At 44.2% G+C, this 21,223-nt stretch overlaps 1 protein-coding gene and 1 long non-coding RNA gene across 4 annotated transcripts in view; one reads left to right on the plus strand and one right to left on the minus strand.

The window, feature by feature from the left end:
- SIAH3 (siah E3 ubiquitin protein ligase family member 3) overlaps nucleotides 1-21,223 on the minus strand; it is a 43,243-nt gene that overhangs the window by 15,226 nt on the left and 6,794 nt on the right. The window contains exon 1 of one of the 2 annotated variants that reach the window (XM_069010350.1): nucleotides 3,997-4,205. The exons of the other annotated variant lie outside the window; for it this stretch is intronic. Within the exon in view, the coding sequence (XP_068866451.1) occupies nucleotides 3,997-4,029 (33 nt within the window). The 5' untranslated portion in view covers nucleotides 4,030-4,205. Of the gene's footprint in view, nucleotides 1-3,996; nucleotides 4,206-21,223 lie in introns of those variants that run through there. 2 annotated transcript variants of the gene reach the window in all.
- On the plus strand, nucleotides 13,022-20,486 carry LOC138108150 (uncharacterized). 2 transcript variants are annotated; one of them, XR_011149883.1, is made up of 3 exons: nucleotides 13,022-15,017; nucleotides 15,521-15,626; nucleotides 16,012-20,486. It is a non-coding gene; the product is annotated as an uncharacterized lncRNA (long non-coding RNA). The 2 variants fall into 2 exon arrangements; XR_011149882.1 differs by having other exon boundaries at nucleotides 13,028-15,017; nucleotides 15,555-15,626.

The raw sequence follows: 21,223 nt of genomic DNA on the forward strand, positions 1-21,223 counted from the left end.
CCAGATGGTGGACATTAGGGTGACACTGGTAGAAGATGAGAGGAGAATGAATGTTTCAGGATGAGAAACTGAGTTTAAAAAGAGTGTTAAGAAGAATTCTTTGCATTAAAATAGGGAGCAAGGTAATCTACAACTCTTCTTTAAGAGTCGCATGTGAAAATGAACATTGGTGACAGTGTTATTAGCCTAAACTGACTAGCAAATGTCCTTTTGCTGGAGCTCCTTGCTACTGACCTTACATAGACGACTGCAGTTAAAGGAATGCAGGTGGAAAATTTAGAAAAGACTGCATGGAATAGCATCAGGATTGAGCTAAACCATCTGTAGCCATAGAGTGGCAGAGTTACAGCTAAACTTACTTCCCAGTTTGGTCTGGCATTGTCCTCAGTCTGGTTTCACTTGGTTATTTCTGTCCATTGCCTGTAAAGGGAGTTGAGTGGAACACATCTGAATTTCCCACACCCAGAGGTGTCTTAGCATGTGCAGGCAAGAGGTAAAAAATCCAGATCAGGGGAGTTTGTGTCCTGCTTCCCAAGCTCTTGAAGGTTAATGGCTCCACAGAGACTGTCAGCCTTCAGGGACTTCTTTTGACACTTTTCCTAAGCACTTGGTCATTTGAAAGTGAAAATAATAAGCACTTTCCTGTGAAAGGCTTTTTCTTTTGGCATCTTATGTCAAGATGCAGTTGCATGTCAGGTATGTGTTTGTTTTCATAATGCACTATGTAAAAAACCTCTCTTCCTTCAAGAGCACATTTTGTCAGCAGCTCTTTTGGACTGATTTCAACTCCTCAGCCGTACTGCAGCCCTTCTATGTCTAGAAGAGGGCATTCAGGTTTTACCTTCCCTGTCAGCTGCAGAATCACACCACTTTGCAAACTGCCCTTGAAATCAATGCGGTTGCTATATTAGAAATACTTAGCACATAAATTGTAGGACATGAGGCAGTGCGTGTAACAAGGCATGATAACCATGCACCAAACCTGCTGTACAAGCTCATTTCAAAATCTAGCACAGACTCCTTGCTCTTCCACTTGCTTGGTTCAGAGCTTTAAGGAAGGGCGTGCTTGTGAGCATGCATTGCTAACCACATCCAAACTCCAGTCAGTCAGAAATGGGGCTGAGCTTTCTCACACATTGTATTTTTTAATGCTGATATGCCCACACTACAGGCTTGATGTTAAAATGAGCTTTCCCACCTAATTTGTTCACTTTCACCTGAATCTGAGGATGTTAAAGTGGTTAAAGAACAATAAAATGGGAATGGAAGTCTCGTACCCCCATTTCAGCAGGTGCCTCCGCAGGGCTTGATCGTGTGCACAGCGATAAACACTTACAAATGGGCATCTCACCCTGGAGTAGTGAGAAAGTGAGAGAAAGAATGGGAACTGACTGTGCAAGTTTACATATACCCAGGCATTTGACCATGAAAAAGGTGCATCCAGAAGGTGTTTTGGTTTCCAAACCTACCAAGAAAGGCTACATCTATGCATGTAACTATTAAAGCTGAATCTTTTGTTTCACAAAACTGAGCCTATAAAAAGATGAACTCATTTACCAGGGAAAGACTTTCTATGCAAAAAGCCAAAAGTCTCCTTGAACATGCCAAATTGATTTCTTCGTCTTCAAGCACGAATATCAATTAAGCAGAGGTTATGTCCTAGCTTAAAAGTAGAGTGAGATTTATGTGAACCATCAGTTTCAGTTACAGGGAATTAATTTTAAGTGTATACTGTAGTCATAGGAGTGCATTATTTCCTGTCATGTCATTTGTTTCCTGATATCGACACTGTGGAGCAAGGGTATCTCAAGTAAACTTAGCTTCGCATTATATATCCAAATCCCATCCACACAACTGCAGACACCTGGTGAGGGGTCACATTCAGTTGAACATGCTCAGCTGTGGGCAGGTGACATCATGATTCAGTGGAGGCACCTCAAGGTTTTGTAGACATCACTGGTAGCGGAGCTGCGGCTCCTGGGAAAAGGGCAGATGCTGAGTGGCCAGAATGAGTCCCATTTGCACCGGAGTGGTCCATTTCTCACTTGGCTGCTTTACTGTTGTGCCACCCTCATTATTTCTGCTATTGGTTTTTCTCCGGCACTGAGCATGACAGGTACCTTGAAAAAACACTGTATAGAAAGGGTGAACCACATGAACCCAAATTCTTAGCTGAACAAAGCCAGAACAGATCCACTCCAGCCATTCCACAGAGCTGCTAGGAACAGGGAGACATGGGGACAGCAGAGGCTTTCACAGTTTGTGTGCTGACGTGAAGGAAGATAAATTTAGGATTGAGCCCTAGTTTCTGTGGATTGTGTTTTACAGGAGACAGAAAAAACAGGCTGTGGTTCACTGTTTCCATAAGAGACGTAGGTATGGAATCATATTTTTTCTATCCCAAGGTGCTTGTGGTTTTGCCTGTATGACGACCTTGCTTCAACAGAAAGAGTGGAAAGGGATCCCTGCTTCAATCTGTTCCACCACTAGGTCACTTCCGTGGGAGATGCAGCTCCCTCCCTTTTGAGAGAGACTTCTTACTTGTTAAGTTGCTCTGTAAGCAATGGATGAAACATAGACTGAAAGCTGCTGCTAGGGAACTGTGTCTTTTCCTGTCCTCTAGACTGTCAGTCTGTGCTGGGTACACCCACAAATTAAATACAGGATCTAGTCCATTGGGGAGCATGGGATTATCTGATTTTGCTCCTGGGGAGGTACAAGTGGGAGACGCAGGGCTGAGTGAGGTGGTCCAAGGACATCAGCCCTGGGCAAAGAGGCACACTGGGTACACTTACATATTTTCAGTGGCAGCTTTGGTGTACAGTGGCAGCTCTTATTGTCTCTAAGTGATCAGATGAGTCTTTTGGCATCAGCGACCAAATAGCCTCTAATTGTATTTTAGGAGATAGATCCTGCCCTGGGTCCCCAGCTGGTCATGTTCATGAACAAGTAAAGGAAATAGCACAATTTTCTCCCACACTGACTAAGCCAGCATCCCTCATGGGAACTTATCCATCCCCTATTTACTAGGGGACCACTGAAAACACGGGGTATCTCAGTCTATTGACTACAGAGAATTACTCTGCTCTGTAGGGACAGGTAGATAGGTAGCAACTCCAGGATTCAAGAAGAAAAGCACCACCTTGGGAAGATATAAAATCCTAGATGGCAACGAAGAGATTTGGAAACTGGAAACTCAGCAGCACTGAGAATGTGTCACAAGTGCAAACCTTCCCTGTCTGATGGCTGACTACTTGCCCAGCAAGGATTCTTCAGGTGTCTTACGAAGGCACTGAGCATTCTAATGCTTAGCCTGGCAACACATTAAATCCCAGCTATCCCTTGTCTGTTTCAACAAATAAATAATTGTGTTATACTTCAAAGTTGTGGATATCCTGCTTACAGGATCTCTGTGCATAGCAAAAGGTGCCTGAACAAAGTGACCTAGAAAGGGAGGGTTACTGTTTCCTCTCTCCAGTACATAAAGCCAGAATGACCAGTAGAGGGAAATCGGCTTTCTTTGTTCTTGTCCTCCCTCTTAACTGTTGTCATGTCTCCACCTAATGAGAATGAAACACTTCCATTGTTATTTGTTGGTGTTGAAGTTTACCACAAAGGCATATGGGTAAAAAACACAGCCAAAATTGTATTTTACCTGTACACACGTGGAAAGTGATGTATATAGTACATGATGCTGTGGACTCTTTAAGGGCAAACATTCAGATTTTAGTAAGAGCCACTCAAAATATCTTTGAAGATGTGGACAATTCTGGTAGTGGAAGGCAACAGTCTACTGGGCTAGAGTGTCTATGATCTCAAAAAGAGAAATCTGGTTAAAGCTTTGTGTTCTATGTCTCAAAGTTTTGACATCACTGAAAGGGTTCAGAGACAACAAGTTTGATTCACCTTACCTGACATCTGAGGTTCACAGACATCTGCCCATTATCTAGTCAATACAGGACCTCCCAACAGTCAAAGTAAATAGCACGGACTCACCTCATGATCTGCTTTTGCATCTGCTCTAGGCATGCCTATTTCTCTCCACTGGGTAAAATGGGGCTCTCCATCTAGTCAGGCATCTTCTATATTTGGCACCAGAAAAGAGCAGTGTGCAAGAAGGCAGGAGTCACTGAGAGTGTGGAGTGAAATCAAATAAGGAGTACTGCATCCAACTCGAATGGAATTAACTTTCTTCACAGAAGCCCTTCTGGTGCTGGACTTTGGATTTGTGACCAGAACACAAATCAATGTGTCGGTCAAAGACAAACATTTTAGTTATTGCTGAGAAGTTCTTGCACAACATCAAGGTTTCTGTTTATCACTCTGGTTCCTCCCAACAAGTTTATTGGGGTTGGTCGAGAACTTTGGAAGGGACACAGCCAGGACAGGTGACCCCAACTGATCAAATGCATATTCTGGAATGTCATATTCATCAATAAATTGGGGAGAGGGTATTATTTTCAAAGTAGTCTTTGCTTGGAGACCAGCTGGACACTGGTTTGCTGGTAGGAGGCGGCAAGTGACTGTATTTGCATTACCCATTCTTTGTTTTCTCTCTTTTTTCTCTTATTAGACTGTCTTTAGCTCAAGATTTCAGTTTCTCTCACTCTGATTCTTTCCCCCATCCTGCTGGTGAAGAGTAAGCAAGCAGATTGCAGGTGCTTAGCTGCTGGACAGGGTTACCCCACCACAAAGGGCAAAAAAGCCAGAAATGGAGCAACTGCAGTAGGAATAGAGTAACACCATCTTTTGGAAATTCGTTTGTTTGTGACATCTGATGGGGAACTACAGAGGAGGGAAGTGGTGATTTACACCCCAGAGCCAGATGAGAATGCCCATATGAAAGCTTAGCAGTGTTTCTCTCCACCCAGGCCTGCTGTAGGTGAACGCAGCAGGAGAGACCTGCTCTTCTCTCTCACCCTTCCATATACATCCTTGGCGTGAGGCTGTCCCAAAACAGAGCTGATGTGGCCTGACCACAGGTACGTTCAGCATCACTTGTATCATGTGTATCTACTCCGATGGGCTTCATCCTACAGCTCTGCCCTTCCCTCCCTGCTGATCCCTCCCCACTCTGTGGCACATAGCTCTGAAACTCTCTTGACCCCACAGCCCACACAGACCCTGCAGCTTGCAACTTGCTGCCCATGATGTTCCCTGTACTTGCGGACAAATCTTGGCCCATTGGCCAACACTGTAGCAACAGGGCTTTAGAACTTTCTCCCTGTTTCAGTTGCTATTATTATTATTTCACACAGCCTCCTCACAGTGTGGGAGTATCACTTTTACTTCTTTTTCTTTTACGTCCTGAGTTCTTTTACTCAGAGTTTGAATTGAGACACAGGAGAGTGAGTATTCTTGTTCGGACTTAGTTGTTTATTTTATCTTATCAGTAACACAGCTGCACAGAGTGTGCCTCTTTGTTGTCAGGGTGGAAAATGGCCTTGAGTTTTAATTTTCCAAGCTTTTTAAAGTCTAAACTAACCAATTATGAGATATGTTTTTGCTTACAATCCAATTACTAACTTTTCATGTTCTGTGGTGCGGTACTTTTGACCCAATGACAGAACATTCAAATTTGTGAAGAAGGAGAAGAAAGAAGACCTAAATCCACACCCAAAATCCTCCATATTGTAACTTATTATTACCTATATCTTCTAAACCTAATTTTCTACATTTCTACATATTTCACCCAGTGATATAACTTTTAATTACATAGCAACAACCTCAGTGCTATCACACAATTCAGGAAACTTTTCCCAGGGTTTTGGATTGAATACAGTGTACTTCTGAGGATCACTGCCTCTCAGCACTGACAGGCTGAAACTCTCAGAATCCAGGGTTCCAACATGGGAGCACCCTGGTGTTTTCTGAACTTAAGCTAAACTTCCTTATGACTGCTTTAACTTCTTGTCTGGTTCTGTGTGACATGAAAAGCTTAGGAGCTCTGGAAGCCAAATGTGTTGTGCCAACATTTCTGCAGCTTGCTCTCGGTGCACTGCGTTTCTTGTGCTCCTCCACAGCACTGAGGCGAAGCTGTGATAGATCAGATGTGATGGGTGCAACCTCAGTGACCAGGTTTAGGAGCCTCTTTCTGTATAAAGTGCACTTGTGGAAATGTGGCAGCCCATTGCTTCCAGATAAATGCAGATAAATAAGGAAAGACTGAAGTGAGTTGCCCTCCCCTGCCTTAGGATGTGATGAAGGACACAGCATTAACAAGTCTGCTTGCTGCCACAATAACATTTCTGAGCACGGAGCCAGCGCTGGCACCCTCAATGTCTCCGTTCCCTACCTCCTCGGAGACAAATTGACCCTGCCTAAGTAAGAAAGGACTTTCCTAATCACATTAGGATCAGTTTAGATGGCAGAGAGGGTAACAAAATTAGAGCTTTTAAACCATTATCTCTTCTTAATGAACATCTGCGTTGGTACAAGCCCACGGAGAGTTAAGGAAAGCTGAGCTATGTCTGATCTCATTACAGCTTTAAGAAACAAAATATGTGATGGAGAGCTGGTCCATGGCTGTAAGAAAACCATCAGTCTTTTTTAAGTGGCAAGAAAGGGCTCTGCTCAAGCCCAGAGTGGCTATATTCTGATTCCTGATTTAAAAAATAAAATGATCTTTGATGCTGCAAATCTTTTCCTAGGTCCCTTATGCAAATTAATATATACACACATACCTAGTCAGGTAATGTGTCTATAATTTCATATTATACGTGTCATGCCATAATGTTTTATTCCTGTTGTCTGCATCTTGTTTGATGCAGTAATTGTTGTAATATTTTACATAATCAGAATTAATATGTTGTATGGAGATGCCAGGGAGCGTGTCTGATCTGCTCGCTCCAACAGCAATAACTGAAGTGATGTTGTTATTGTACTCAGAGGGAAACATGAACTCTGCAGAAAAACTGGACTGGATGAAACAGAATAGGACTGGATTTTGGCTAATGTCACATAGACACCTGTGTGGCAGGTTATACAGTGGTCAAGAGTTTTACTGTGCAACGTTTCTCTTAAAAGCAGTAGATGGGAACTGTGCACATATTTCTTAGAAGCACTAAATTGTTTAAATTAGAAAAGACTTTTAATATCATCGAGTCCAACCATTAACCCAGCACTGCCAAGACTGCCATGAAAGCACATCCCTAAACACCACATCTACATCTCCTTTAAATACCTCCAGAGATGGTGACCCAACCACTTCCCTGGGCAGCCTGTTCCAATGCTTGACTGCACTTTTAGGGCAGAAGTTTTTCCTACTATCCAATCTAAACCTCCCCTGGCACAACTTGAAGCCATTTCCTCCTGTTCTGTCTCTTGATACCTGGGAGAAGAGACTGACCCCCATCTGTCTCCACCCTCCTTTCAGGCAGTTGTAGAGAGCGATAAGGTCTCCCCTGAGCCTCCTTTTCTTCAGGCTAACATCCCCAGCTTCCTCAGCTGCTCCTCATCAGACTTGTGCTCCAGACCCTTCCCCAGCGCTGTTGCCCTTCTCTGGACAAGCTCCAGCCCCTCAAAGTATTCCTTGTAGTGAGGGGTCTAGAACTGTACACAGGATTCAAGGTGCGGCTTCACCAGTGCTGAGTACAGTGGTATGATCATGGCTTAACATAAATTAGAAAATAGGACTTCCTGCTGACTTATCAAAGTATAATTTACTGTTAAAAATCATCCTCTTTTTATGCATATGTGTACATAAAAAAATAAAACTCCTGCTCATCCACACACCTGAACAATCCGTTCACTCCCCGGTTCTCTTTGCACCACCCTAGCTATGTCTCTCCAAGGTGAAATTGCTGTGCTGGGAGCTAACCCTAACCAGCTGAAAAAGTCATTTGTATTTAGCTTCAGGAAAGAGGTTACTTCCCATGCGTCTTTAATTTACACATAACCCACCAATCTTAGATGTTGATACTGTGCAAACATTACTTCTGCAATGCATTTATGTTGATGTTTCTGAGGGCATATGTGCTGCCCGCACACACACACACACATACACACACACACACACACACACACACACACATCTCCTTCTTTCCTCCAATTTGGCAGAAACCTGAGTCTAATTTTGAAATGTCACACCTCACATATAATCCCCCAAAAGAGTTTGCAATGCAGATCCCTTCAGCAGTCTGGTTCACAGCACATCCCTAAAGCCAGTAATATTGGTAACAGCCTGAGATGGGAGAGCAAAATATTTTAAGCCAGCCTCACCACTGAAGTCTTTTATGAAACTACTCTCTCCATCTACAGACATTTAATTGCTACCTAGCTTTTGGCCTCATTAAATTCCAGATAATTAATCCCCAAGTACTAGATTTTCACTCTGCCCCAAGACACTTCGACAGGTTTTCTTAGCAGTGGCCCTGAAATGATTATTTCCTGCTCCCAGTGCTGAACATGCTGTCTCAAGCAGTTTGATGCATGTCCATTAACAGCAGACCACTTGGCTATACTAAGAGCAAGAAAAAGACAGGAGAAAAGTAGAAACCTTGCACTATCATCAGTTTTTCTGTGTTCGTGTGATAAGAAAAATGCAGATTTGTCTACTTCCAGGACAATTACTCTGCTGCTCTCCAGGGAGCTCAGTCTGCAGAATGGCCAAAGAGCCAGGCTGAGCTCCAGAGCTCCTGCCATGCACCTTTCATGCCTTGAGATTGTTACCTGCCCATCCACAGGGAAGAGAACAAAATCAGTCCCTACATTTTGGCACTGAAACCATCTCCCACTTGGACTATCCATTCTCCATTTCTGATTCAAAGGTGGATAAATGAAATGAACACAATGTTTTCCCAGTCATTCAAAAGGAACATAAAACTTAGCTGCAATTTAATCCTAAGTAAATTCTATCACAGACTTAATTCAATCAAAACTTCTCTCTTCCTCTTAAATAATCAGCAGAAGGCATTTTTTGTAGGTCTCCCCTGCATGACCAGCACCAGCAGAGGCACAGCTGGAAGGCAGCATCCCACAGGCACTGCCCAAGCGCTGCCCTTGGGGACAAACAGAGGCATCTTGCATGAAATTTGCACTTTCGCCCTCAGGCACTCAACAGTGTCTTCATTTTTTTCTATTTTGTATAACAAGTTTAGTACAATCTTGAGATAATGCAGCACAGACTTGAAAGTAACTTTCTTTATTTATTTTCTAGACTGCTTGGGCTAGCAAAACAGCCCTGCCAGGAGCTGGGACGTTCTCACAAAGCCCATGGACTTCCGGGTGAGATAAGGAATAGTGTTTGTCCTTCAAAGGATGTCTTTTCCTAACTATAAATGCTATCAGTTTACATTTAATTTTCTTCCTTTTTTAGCACTGTATTGCTGTTTGTTGTATGTAACAGGTGCCTGGACCGATTATCTCCAAAACCAGGATAATTAATGGCTTTCTGTAACTTCAACATCAAATGTATTTTGATCAGCTTTAAAAAAAGTCCCCTCTTTCAGCTAATGGGAGGTGTGAACCTCTAAGTGCTGAGCCCGTGAGACTTCCCCTGACTTCAGAAGAGGTTTCATCTCTCATTCCACAAAATTACTGAGAACATCTTAATGAAAAAAAGAAGATACTGGAATTTTCTCTTTTCTGTGTCACAGATCTTCCTTTAACCTAAGAAAGGCCTTGGTTTTTCCAGCTCTAAAATGCAGGTGACAATATTTATAAGCCAACTGGGAGTTTCTACTTGAGGGACATTTTATGGAAGCCTGGCTATTTTCCAAAGACAAGCACAATATTTTCCAGACCAATGAGCCACAGACTCTATACTGCAGGTAAAAAAAAAAAAAAAAAGTACCAGAATATCTAGTCCCAGTCCCCTGAAACAGGGGCTTCAATACTTAATTAGAACAGAAGTAGCATTAAGGCATTTTAATTCTGCCAGGCTGGTAAGGCCAGGGTGAAGGGAGCAGAAAGCCCACAGCTGATCCCTGTGATATGGGGTAACCAGGGATGTTTCAGGAACCTGCAGGAGGAGATGCTCTGCAGGGAGAGCATTCTCTGCCCTCTCCTGGATGGGGAAGCCAGCTGGATGGGTCAGGAGGTGACTGGGGGAAAAGTAAAATTGCAGTCTGGTGAAATGGGGCAGGGGCAGAATGCTGCAGCTGCCTGTGGGAAAGCAGTGGGGAGAGCTGGACTCTGCTGTGGGGGTAAGTGGTGTGTGCAGACGTTTCTGGCTTTTACAGAGTGCTGAAGCATCAGTCAGGAGGTTTGCAAGCTGGGGTGACTTTCACAAAGTCTCAGAGGGCAGAAAGTGCTGATCCAGCAGTCAAGATGAGCTGTAACTGCACCTGCAAAAGCTGGTAGGGAGAAGAGCACAGGGAAAAGGGGATGCGGAGGGAGCAGGCTGATGCAGTAAACACCAAGGGAATGTAAGCCTATTGCAAAGCTATACCTAATTGGTACAAACTTTGCTGCTATTTTGTTAACATTCAGGAAAAAGAAAACACTGAGCAATGTCTTCCCAGCTTTCCCAAAGCCTTCCAAGGTAATCAAATGTAGCCTTTTTTTTTTTTTCTGCTGACAGTACCATTTCTAAAAATATCATATTTTGCCCATAGACATGTGATCTCTATTGACTAAAGTCATTGTGTCTAAACCAGAGGACTTTTTAAAAGACATCTGGGAGCTGAAGTTATGGCCTTGAGCTTCTGGGGAAGGATCTTGGTTTTGGATTTGTGCAGCTAGCCTGGGTACGTTGCCATAAGAACCTCTTCTAGTTTTAAAGGACATGAATTTATGTCTGCTAGGCAAGAAAATTTCACTGTACCCTCACCAAATCTTCAACCTGTGCTATGTCAGTGAAGTTTCAAATAGGAGCAGAAATGGAAGAGCCATTTAATTTTGTACAGTTTTCGTCTTGTTCGGCGAGTTACAGCAGAAGGAACACTGGAAGGACCACACAGTTGCTATGTGCTGATGGGTGTAAATTCCCTTCCTAATTAATATCTGTCAGTGTGTATGTATTACTTAACCCAGGTCTCTCACACAGAATGTGCTGTTCATGGTCTCCTCTCCTTTGATCATGATGGGCCAGCAGCTTTCTGAAAGCTCTGGGTACCTGCTCTGTCTACAGAAGAGTTGATTTATAGTTCACTTAATGAACATTGTTCTATCACATATTGATTTTCTGTACATTTAATAGTTTAACTTTGAAATGATGTGAAGGCCATAACTTCATTAAGCCCATAAAAACAGCAAAACGCCCCAACATAACAAAGGAAAAAATTGTTGCTGACCTGCAGCTGGTGCATTCTCCCTCTGAGAGCCTGCCTAAGCATCACAGCCAACATGTTCTCTGAAGTAATATTTCACATAGGTGAGCTCATAAGTGAGTTAATTAAATACCAAATTGGTTACTGTGAGTGCATTTACTGGGCATGAAAAAATAATGCATCTCTGACATTTCCCTCTGTAAATATGTTTTAAATCATTTGTTGGTAGTTAATTACCATACTGCAAAATTAAGGCAAATAGATATATTCTGGATGCTATAAGGCAGCTGCTTTATTGCAACTAAATAACATCAATAGATTATGCTTAAATAAAACTTCTGGAAAATCACGAGCATCACACAAAGGTATGGCATGTTTTGGTTCCCTGGGCATAGCTCCTGGATTAGTGTAGGCACAGAAGACACACCCACGTTAGCAACAAGGGCAGCACAGAGCAGGAAGTAGGGGGTGATCTGCAGCAAGGTGTTTAACGCAGTTCTGGAGCTCGTGGCACGAGCTCTGGCGTGCCCCAGGTCACAGAGAGTCCAGCTGCGTTCTTCTGTGCGTTGCTGAAGCGACTTCGGCATCAAGAAGGGTGCTGCTGGCTGGGCTCGCTGGCTTCTTTGCAAGGGGAACACGGCAGGAGCCGATGGGATCGGCTCACATTAGCTCGGAGACAAAGGAAGAGAGAGGCTGTTCTGGTCTGGCTCCTAACAGGTTTATTGTCAGAAGTCTCGCAACCAGAACATGGCAATGATCTTAAGCTGGGGTCCCGCCGAGAGGCTTTCCCTCATTTTTATAGGGAGTTTGAAAACCGCGGGGAAAGGGGAAAACAACCAATGAGTTACAAGCCAGGGGGAGGATACAGAGTAACAAGAACCACTGGGGAAAACCGAGAGGCGCGAATTATAACAAAAAACTCAGTGAACAACCGAGGAACCGAGAAATTTCCCGACCAGGGGGAGGCGGCTTGGACCCGGGCACTGCCCAGGGGGTGCGGCTGAGGCTTCTGAGCCGCCCCTCGACCCACCCTCCGAGTCTGCCTCTTCGGGAAACTCGATCCAGGGGAGGGACTGGGATTGATTGGCATCTCGCTGCCCCAGCCCCACAGTGGGCTGGGTCACACCAACCAGTGTTATGTTTTGAAGGTGACCTGTCCACGCTCCCTGTTCTCTGGCCATGAAGTTTGGGGTGGTTGCTAATCCTGCAGAACACTACAGGTCACTTCCCACCAGGGTAGCACCCATGTGTGAGCCGCAGAGCACAGATGCAGGCTTGAGACATCGGGAGGCCCTGCACCCCTGCTGTTTTTGTTCGGGGAAGGACTTAACCCTTGAGCACAAAAATTTATTTCTTTCTTCACCTTAGGGACAATGTTTGAGGGGTAAGCCCATCAAAACAAAAGGCTTCCTGCTCTTACTCCTCTCTTTGCTTTACAACTAGGGCAACCACCTCCCTTTTGAGATTTGGCCATGACACTGTATTGCATCCCAGTCAGCCTTAGCCTTACCTTGCACACTGAAAGTGAAGATAATGCATGAAAAAATATCATATGGAACTGTGACAGCCTCACTACTCATTTGCTATGGTGACAGGTATCAGGAAAATTAAGTTCCCTGCAGGACAAAGAAAGATCTTGTCTTTGAGTGTATAGTACTACTTTGAGTGTGTGTAATCTACTGTTGCCCGATATGCCCCTCCATTCTTGTTCAGCCCTGTCCTAAGGCAGTGCACAATACACCCTTGAATTTTCTGCCAGTTAAGAACCTCCTGAGGATCACTGAGCTGAAAACATTTTTTATTTTCCATTTGATATTTGGACATGTTATATGAGAATTAACTCCCCTTTCCAGAATTAAATCCCAGAGACTGGGTGGCTGCACTACAGACACAGACTTCTGCTTTTTCTTCAGGTCTGGGAACTCACGATACTTAGGACTGAACGAGACACAGTCTTATCACTGTTGTGCACAGGGAACCACCAAGAAAACCCAAAGCGATGAAGACCATTTTTGTTTATCAGCGAAGATAAGGCTGGTGCATACTTCCAAACATTTATTTTTTTATCAGATCATCGGTGTAATGAAGTCTAGGTGATTTATGATTGACATCCCTGGGGTCTTGCCTTCACCAGGGAAAAACACAGAGGTTGCTGCACTGACATATGCTTTTCCAGAGTACTACCTTCAACCTCGAACTAAGTGGCTTAATTTTACTCAGGTTGGAAGCTGAAAAAAAAAGTGCCAACTTTGCTGTCTTTGTTAGGGAAAAAGTCAAGATGTTGGCACAGGTCTGTCCCCAAACCTCAACGCACGATGACAAGGGAGGTTGGGGGGCTGTGTGTGCCTTGTGGTGTCTACTTCAGACCATCATTTTCTGTCCACCTCTGCCTCCTCCCACGGTGCCAGGCTGAGAGGGCATCCTCTGCCTCCCTCCTGAAGCCGGGCAGCGATGCCATACTGCGCAATGCTGAGGCGGCATGATTGCTTCATTCCTTCTCAGTGGTGGCTGCATATTAACCGTGGATTAATGAGCCCTCTAAGTATTACTTGATGCTCCTAAAATGCTTTATATTTTCTACTTACATTGTAATCATCATTAAGGGATTAAGGTAAAAAAAAATATGTAAACTTAGATGGCTACAGTTAAGCTTCAGCATTCTCATTGTGTTTCTTACCTATTTACAGTGGTGAGATCAGTAGAGTGTATCCTTTGGCCTTACTGACACCAAAAAGATTGGCAACTTTGCAGTACTTATGGCAACAGCATCAGTTTTGCAGATGGGCCCTTTGCACACACACAGGAGGTTAACCTACACCAGGAGATTTAACTATTTTAGCTTCCACCCCAAACCACTTAACTGATGTCAAGGAATATTGTCCCTCACCTAATGTACAGAGAGACAAACCAAAGACATGAACTCCTGCAGAGAATCCCAGCTAGATGATGGCTCCCACAGATCCAGGAGCATGATGGAGTGCTGCAGCACATGGATAGGCCTGTCAGGTTTGGAGGCAGATAGACCACACGGCCTTGGCAGGATGCTGTGTTGAACAGATCCTGTCTCCTGTGCAGGGCTTACTAGTTCAGGCACAGCACCCGCCTGATGCATCTATTTATCCCCCAGGCTCAGCCTGGCTCATATCCAGCTCTGCTGTGTCTCTGCTCCATCCATTCTTGCACCCCAGCTCCAAGACTTAGAGCAGCAGGAGACAGCCTGCCAGGGCTGTTGGTATGCCCAAAGGCTCTGTTTGTACATGGAGGGGAAAGGCAGCTTTGGGTAGAGAGGAAAGCACAGCATACTCTCTGACACAGTTCCCTGTAACCTGGGCTCAGAGCACTGAGTCCCTCATCCCTGAGGGCTCTCCAGGGAGCTCAGGCTGACTTTGCCCATGAACTCAGGAACAGACGGATGAGTCTTGGGGAAATCTTGGTGATGCCCACCAAGATGTAGGGTTGTTCCCCATCAGGGAAACAAATTATCCACAAAAACAGACCTAAGTGGTAGAACTTCTTGGCTGCAGCGGGCTGGGGTAGATTCTTGCTCAGCTTTTAACACTCAGCTATTTGCAAGTACCAGGTGGCACAGGTCTTCCTGAAGCACCTGAGCTGTAATTATGGGTCATCGAGGACTGGAGGAGGCTGCAACCCACTGCATGACTTGCCTGTAGAGAGCCTCAACATCCTTTTCCACAAAAAAATAACTCAGAAGCTACTTGATCTGCAAGTTTCTTCTAAAAGCCAAGAAGCAAAAGTTACTATTACAAAAAATGCTGAAAGGCTGCTTTTGGCAGATTTTCCCTATGAGTGAGTAATGAAAAGGTTTTCCCTTTCCCAACATCTGCTTCATCAGACTGAGTTCTCTTGCTACTGGCTGTTCATTGGCCTCTGGCAAATTCAAGTTGCTTTAGTTAAAGCAGGAAATAAGCAAAATACCGAGACACAGCCTGGATTTATCTGGGAACTGGGATGTTCTTTTCTAATCACTGGTTTATTATTAAAAAATCATTAAAAGCTTAAGAATTATTAAGGATACCTCACCAGTAAGCTCATGTTTGGCTGCAAGTGTAAATTATCTCCAGTTGCCTTGTGAAGCTTCTGGAGATTAAGCTGCTTTCAGATCTGTTTTCTGATAGAGCCTTCATCTTTTACCAACAGCCTGAAACAAAATTCAGTCTTTATAACCAGTTATTTACAAATCAGTGGTTATATTTGTGCAACCATTCATGACCTTAATATTTTTGAGTCTCTTTTAAAAAATATTTTCTATGGCAGATGAAAGTCAGTAAAAGTTTCATTTTCTCTTTAAGCTGTATCATTTCCCTTGTGATTTATACCCTTGAGATTCCAGGCAGGAAGTGTAATTGGGCAAAGGATTCCAGTTTGGCTGTATGGGGAGAACCAGAAGAAGTGATGGTGAGTTACTGCAAGCATTTTCATCTGTTTTCCTGACACAGTTTAAATCTTGACCTGGGCATAGCATAAATTGTCTGCAGGTAGACACGTGCCTACTTGTAAGGAATGTGTTCCTGCTGCATTGCTGCCTTCTTTGAGTTTGCACTCTGCTGAAGTTGGCATGTGGCTGTGAAAAACTTGTATTTTCAGCCACTCCCTGAAGCCACTCACTTCTCTTAAATAATGAGAAGTTTAAACCTGGGTCGATGTCTTGAGGGAAATATTTATATGCGACACTGCTTGACTCAATGGGGGTAAAGGCATCCCCAAAATTTGCCAGAGTGCTGGCAGAGAGGAAACTGAATGAGATAGACAAGACCCTGACCACATCACAATTATGTTGCAGGAATGTGAGGAAAGAAAATAAGATGTGAACGTATTTCCAAAGCCAACAAACCTGAAACAAAACATTTTTGAAGGACCTGTATCTTGGGCTCCTGTGAGATACCTTATGGTGAAGCTTGCTATGGTGGCCTAGGACATTTCTGATTCCAGGACCAGCACAGCCACTTCCAAGGCAGCAAAGGAGAACATGTGCCTGCATTTCAGCTGTCTCTCTAGTCTGACATACAAATGCAAACTAATTCAATAAACCCACAAAAGCCTCTGAAATGGGTTGGGGTGGTGTGAGGACCAAGCTTTGTTTCCCCCTCTGCTGCTGCTACACCAGGGCTATGAAAGCCTTTAAAGGGCCAACCAAGTCATGGGGAATGGCAATATTTTACTCCAACAAGGCTCCCCCAACAAAACACAGGTCACCTACAGACTTCCATACTGCAAAACATGAGCTGGCCTAAAAAGGCTAGACAAGTCAGCATTTCCTCACCAGACAGTGATGCTATCTTATCCTAAGTCACCAAAATCTGTGCTACACCTCTGGCTTCAGCAGACCCAGCAGACCCAGAATCCAGGCAGGGAACAGAAATGACACTACCTAAGTAACCTCTCTGCTTTGTGCCTCTTTGCACAGCTAATTAACACAGCTTGCACATCCAAAAGTGGGTCTGAAGCAGCAGGGATCCTGCCATAGGGGGAAAGTAATCATGAAGCAGTTAGTTGAATAAGCCCAGGAAAATTTTTTTCTGCTGTAAGCCATCCCATAAGGAGAATGAGAGGAAGATTTGTCCCAGTGGATTATATTCTTCGTGTGACTTGCTCCGTATTATTTTCTCCACTCAGCAGTCTTTAAGAACATGTTTACACTTGTGCCATGGTGCAAAGTCTTTTCTGATAGATGTTGAACAATCTGTCTTCTCACCTTCAGAGTTTATTTAATATTGCTTGTAATTACCAATAAGGGTGCTTATCCCAAAGCATATTTTGGAGTATGTCTTGCTCTCTTTTGCCGTCCCTCATCTGCCACAGTGACCTCCTTTCCAATCCAGACTGATTTAATTAGCTGGTGATGTCTCTGGGCTTTGGCCCACCATGAGGATTTGCATTTGTGATGAGTTTAAATTACCAGATACTCATGTAACTGGCATAGGTCCATACTTTTTCACTGGTGTCAGTCTCCTGTGCTGATCCTTGGATTCCTGAGTGTGTCCCACATGACCTTCTGTCTGCCTTCTTCATTCTTTTCAGGTATATTTTTCTGATATTACTTTGGTTTGGCCATTGTTGAGGCAAGCATTCAAAGATTGCTCACAACACCCTTACACTGCTGCACCTCCCTGTTCACACCAAATTTTGTTTTTATACAGTATTGCAGGGTCAGAAAAATTCAGGTGGGAAGGAGCTCTGGGCATTGAGTTGTCCAACTTCTGATCAACGGACAGTCAACTGCAAAAACAGGTCAGGTTGCTCGAAGTCCCATCCAGATCTCATCTCTAACAACAAAGATGGCAGAGCCTCTCTGGGCAGCATGTGCTAGTGCCTCACCACTCCCATGGAAAGCATTTTTGGCCTCATAACTAGTCAAAAATGCTTTGGTTTATATCTGGTCCTTGTTCTCCTTACAGTGTGCATTAGTGGGAGGAGACCAGCTCTGTTTTCTCTATCCAATCCCATTAGTTAACTGTAGACAACAATTACCTTCCTAGGCTGAGCCAGCACAGCCCTCAGCCTCTCCTTGTCCAGCCTGTGCTCCAGCCTCCTGACCAGCTTGGTACCCCTCAGTGGGCTCAATCCTCTGTGCCAGTACCTTTTTGGGGGTAGGAAACCCCAGAGGGACTCAGCAGTCTGGATGTGATCTCACAAGTTGCACTGCAGCTGGTTTGCAGTCCTGCTAGCACAGCCCGGGATGAGGCTGGTCTTTGCCCCAAGGGTACACTGCTGGCTCATGTTCAGCTTATCTACCAGGCAGGTGCCCTTTGTCCTTCTGTCTTACCTGGCAATGGTATCAAAATCCATGCTTTATTCACTCACTTTGCCTGAAATTCTCTGTCATCAACTAGTCCAAAAACAAATTCCCTACTTTTTTTCCTGGTGATTAGTTCCTTCTAGTAGAAATAAACTGAAAGCTCTCAGCATGCAGTTATGTTGCCAGACCTTTTTTTGCTATATCTGAAATTTCCCTAAAAGCTCTCTTTTCTGGAGTGGAAAGAAAATTGTCTTACCTGAACCTGTGTTAAATAGTGAATATAATATTTGGTGTTACTGTGCCCAAACTTCTGGATTTGTCTTAAGGAGACAACTATCCTGCTTGGTTTTCCTTTTGCATGTGTCAAGGGAACTGTAGGGTATCGGTGGGGTTCATTTAATTTAACTTCAGCTAGACAAAAATGACATATCCATCCCAAGCTACTCTTCCAGCTTCTTTGATTGTTGGTGGCAAGAAAAACAGTCTTTCTTTGAGAATGAGGAATCTCACTGATCCTAGACTCCTAAGGATGTTGCACCACAGAGAGAACCTCAGCTCTCAGGCAGAAAAAGCAGGGAACTCACAGTACTGCCCCACCAGCAAAGCCTAGCTCCCCTGTGATGTGCCTTTTCATACCAGGGGAGTCCAACCAGCAGAGATAGCACATCCCTGTGTGCAACCAGGTGTCCTCAGCTGAGAAGACATTGCAATACAGCACTCAGGCATCTCTACTGGGGAGGAGGATGTCTTCAGTCTGCCCTGCACCCTTCAAAAGAGGTGGCTAAGTCTGCTGAACTCCAGCAGATTTTTCATACTGTCTTTTGCTGGATCGAGTTTGATAATTTTCAGAATAAGTATGTCTGAGTAAGTGTCTGATCCTGCAAAACATCCATATTTTTCTACCTGTGCATGTGCTTGCCGCTAAGCCCCTGAGTTCTCCTGCTGAGGCTGCGGTACTGCCATGATCACCCCACTTGCCACCATCCTGCTGTTCCCATTTCAGCCTCTCATTTTTACAAAGCCTGAAGGTGACCGTAGCCATCCCCTTACCCCAGCTGCCCTCTGTAATCCCTGTGTGGTGGCCATTTACTCCATTTTTATGCTTATTACTTTGCTTATTTTCCACATGGTGGTTCCAAAGAGTGGAAGAACATTTTCATCCTCTGCTGATGTGGTTTTCTGCTCTGTAGCATCCGCCTGCTTGCTCATCTGTAGCATTTGTGTTCTGCACAAGGAGATGTTACCAATTTAATATTTTTTGTCTTATTTATGCTCCATTTCTGTTTCTCTTTACATTTCAGCTGGCATTTGATGTGAAAGAGTGTGTGATCTTGTGTTTAAAATATTCACAAGGACCTGTGTCTCTTCTCAGCTGTGTTACTAGGGGCTGATGGGCACTTCATCAGCTACTCTGAACCCTAATATTTCCATTTGTGAAATACTAAAGCTGTTCAAATGATTTATTTTTTACTAGTGAGGCCAATCTGGAAGTGAAAAAGAGTTTCAGTTGGGACCAGTTCAGGATGAAATTGCTCTGGAAGAAAAGACTAGAACGGAAAGCACTGCATCTGGTATGGAAATAGGTGGTTAATTTCTTCCCAAAGTTTTTTCAAACATTTCTTTCTTTTAAAAAAAGAACACCAAAATAAACCCACAAAGTACTCAGAGCTCTCTGCTGTTCTCCTCCAGTGACGCTTTCACAGTATTGCTGAGACGAAAGGGGAGAGCTAAAGATAAATCCATTAATGTTATATAAGATGCTCAGAAATGCCTCTAAATAAATAAAAGTACTTCCAGTTGTACACAGCACATGTGTCAGGAATCTATTGGCAGTGCCAAGATGCTCTTCCCTCTTTGGAGAATGCTGTGGGAGAGCTGAGCAGGAGTACTGCAGGTGGTTATTAGCAGCAGGTCACCCAGAGCAATTTTCAGGAAGTCTCCATGCACAAGTGAAATTTTTCCATTCAGCACAGCCCTCAATAATCCCAAGGGGTAAGAGCTTTGTGTGAGGTTCTGAAACACAGCTGAGCCACTGCCCTGCCCAACTGCTTGCCCTTGCAGCATGGAAGCAGAAGGGATGTGTGCTTTGGTGCACTTTGGAAGTGCACACATAAAACTGCCAGCTTAAATCCTGGCTGAAAGTGGATTTGCTTTGCCACACCAAAGCAGAGGGAAGATATTCTCTTCTGGGAGCTGGTGGGATCATTTCCATGGCTCACTATGCTGGGTGGACAACAAGTGCTGTGGCTCCTTCAGCTGGACCTGCTTGCTCGAGCCCCCGTCCAGTGCATGATGGCAATTAAGTTTTGCAGGCATGTAAAGCCCTTGCTCCCTCGCCAGCTGCATCCACGGCTGGTGACACAGTATTTTACTGCTTTTTGTAGCTCTCCTCATCTTTTTGTAGCTCTCCTTCTGCCCATGACCATGTTAAAATGAGACTTCATCTGTCAGTAGGGACATTGGTGGCATCAAGGGTTGAATGATTGTGATTTCTTCTGAAAGAGCTTAGAGGAAAATAAGACATCCAAAGTTGCAGCGAAGTTAGTGATGCTTTCTTTTCAGCAGGAGCGAGAAAAGGCCCTAATTAGGTTACTGAATGACAGATGAGGAGAATATTTTGCTTTAAGACTTTGGTACAGCAGGGAATGGGCAGCATGAAAAGGAGCAATAGCAGAGAAGAAAAGATACTTAACAAAAAGAGGCAAGCTATGGAAAGAAGGAAAAATAATGCAGTCTGATAAAGTGTTTAATGTCTGAACATCCATGCTTTTTATTTCCAAATACACCACATACATACAGAGGTGGGTTGGCAAGTTGCTGTCACGTTCAGCTAGAGCCAAGTAGCTTCCCCCAGCTTCATCAGAAGTTGAAGTGGCTCAGCTCTGCTCAATTCTGTTGCAAAAAATCACAGCAAAAGTAGGCCCAGTGTATTGCCTAAATCTTGTTCAGCTCTCCACAGGAATTCCCTCCTTCTTAGTGGCTCTTGTGCTGCCTGGCACCCACTTCCAGGGGCTCCAAAGAGAGCCATGGCTCCGTACCGTGCTGTGCCATGTGCCAGTGGCAATGCCACGGGAGGTGCCAAGGGCAGCCCATCGTGGTCATTGCTCCCATGGTCATTGCTCCCACCATGCCAGGGGACCAGCAGGCCTTGACACCCCAACCTCATGCAGCCAGAAGAGCATGGCTGTGTCCTCCCTTGCTCCTCACTTCCTCACCCAGTTCCCAGTAAAGCTGAATAAAGATGGTCTTACCCCAC

The sequence above is a fragment of the Aphelocoma coerulescens genome, chromosome 1 (assembly GCF_041296385.1).
Source record: "Aphelocoma coerulescens isolate FSJ_1873_10779 chromosome 1, UR_Acoe_1.0, whole genome shotgun sequence".
Classification (NCBI taxonomy): Eukaryota; Metazoa; Chordata; class Aves; order Passeriformes; family Corvidae; genus Aphelocoma; species Aphelocoma coerulescens.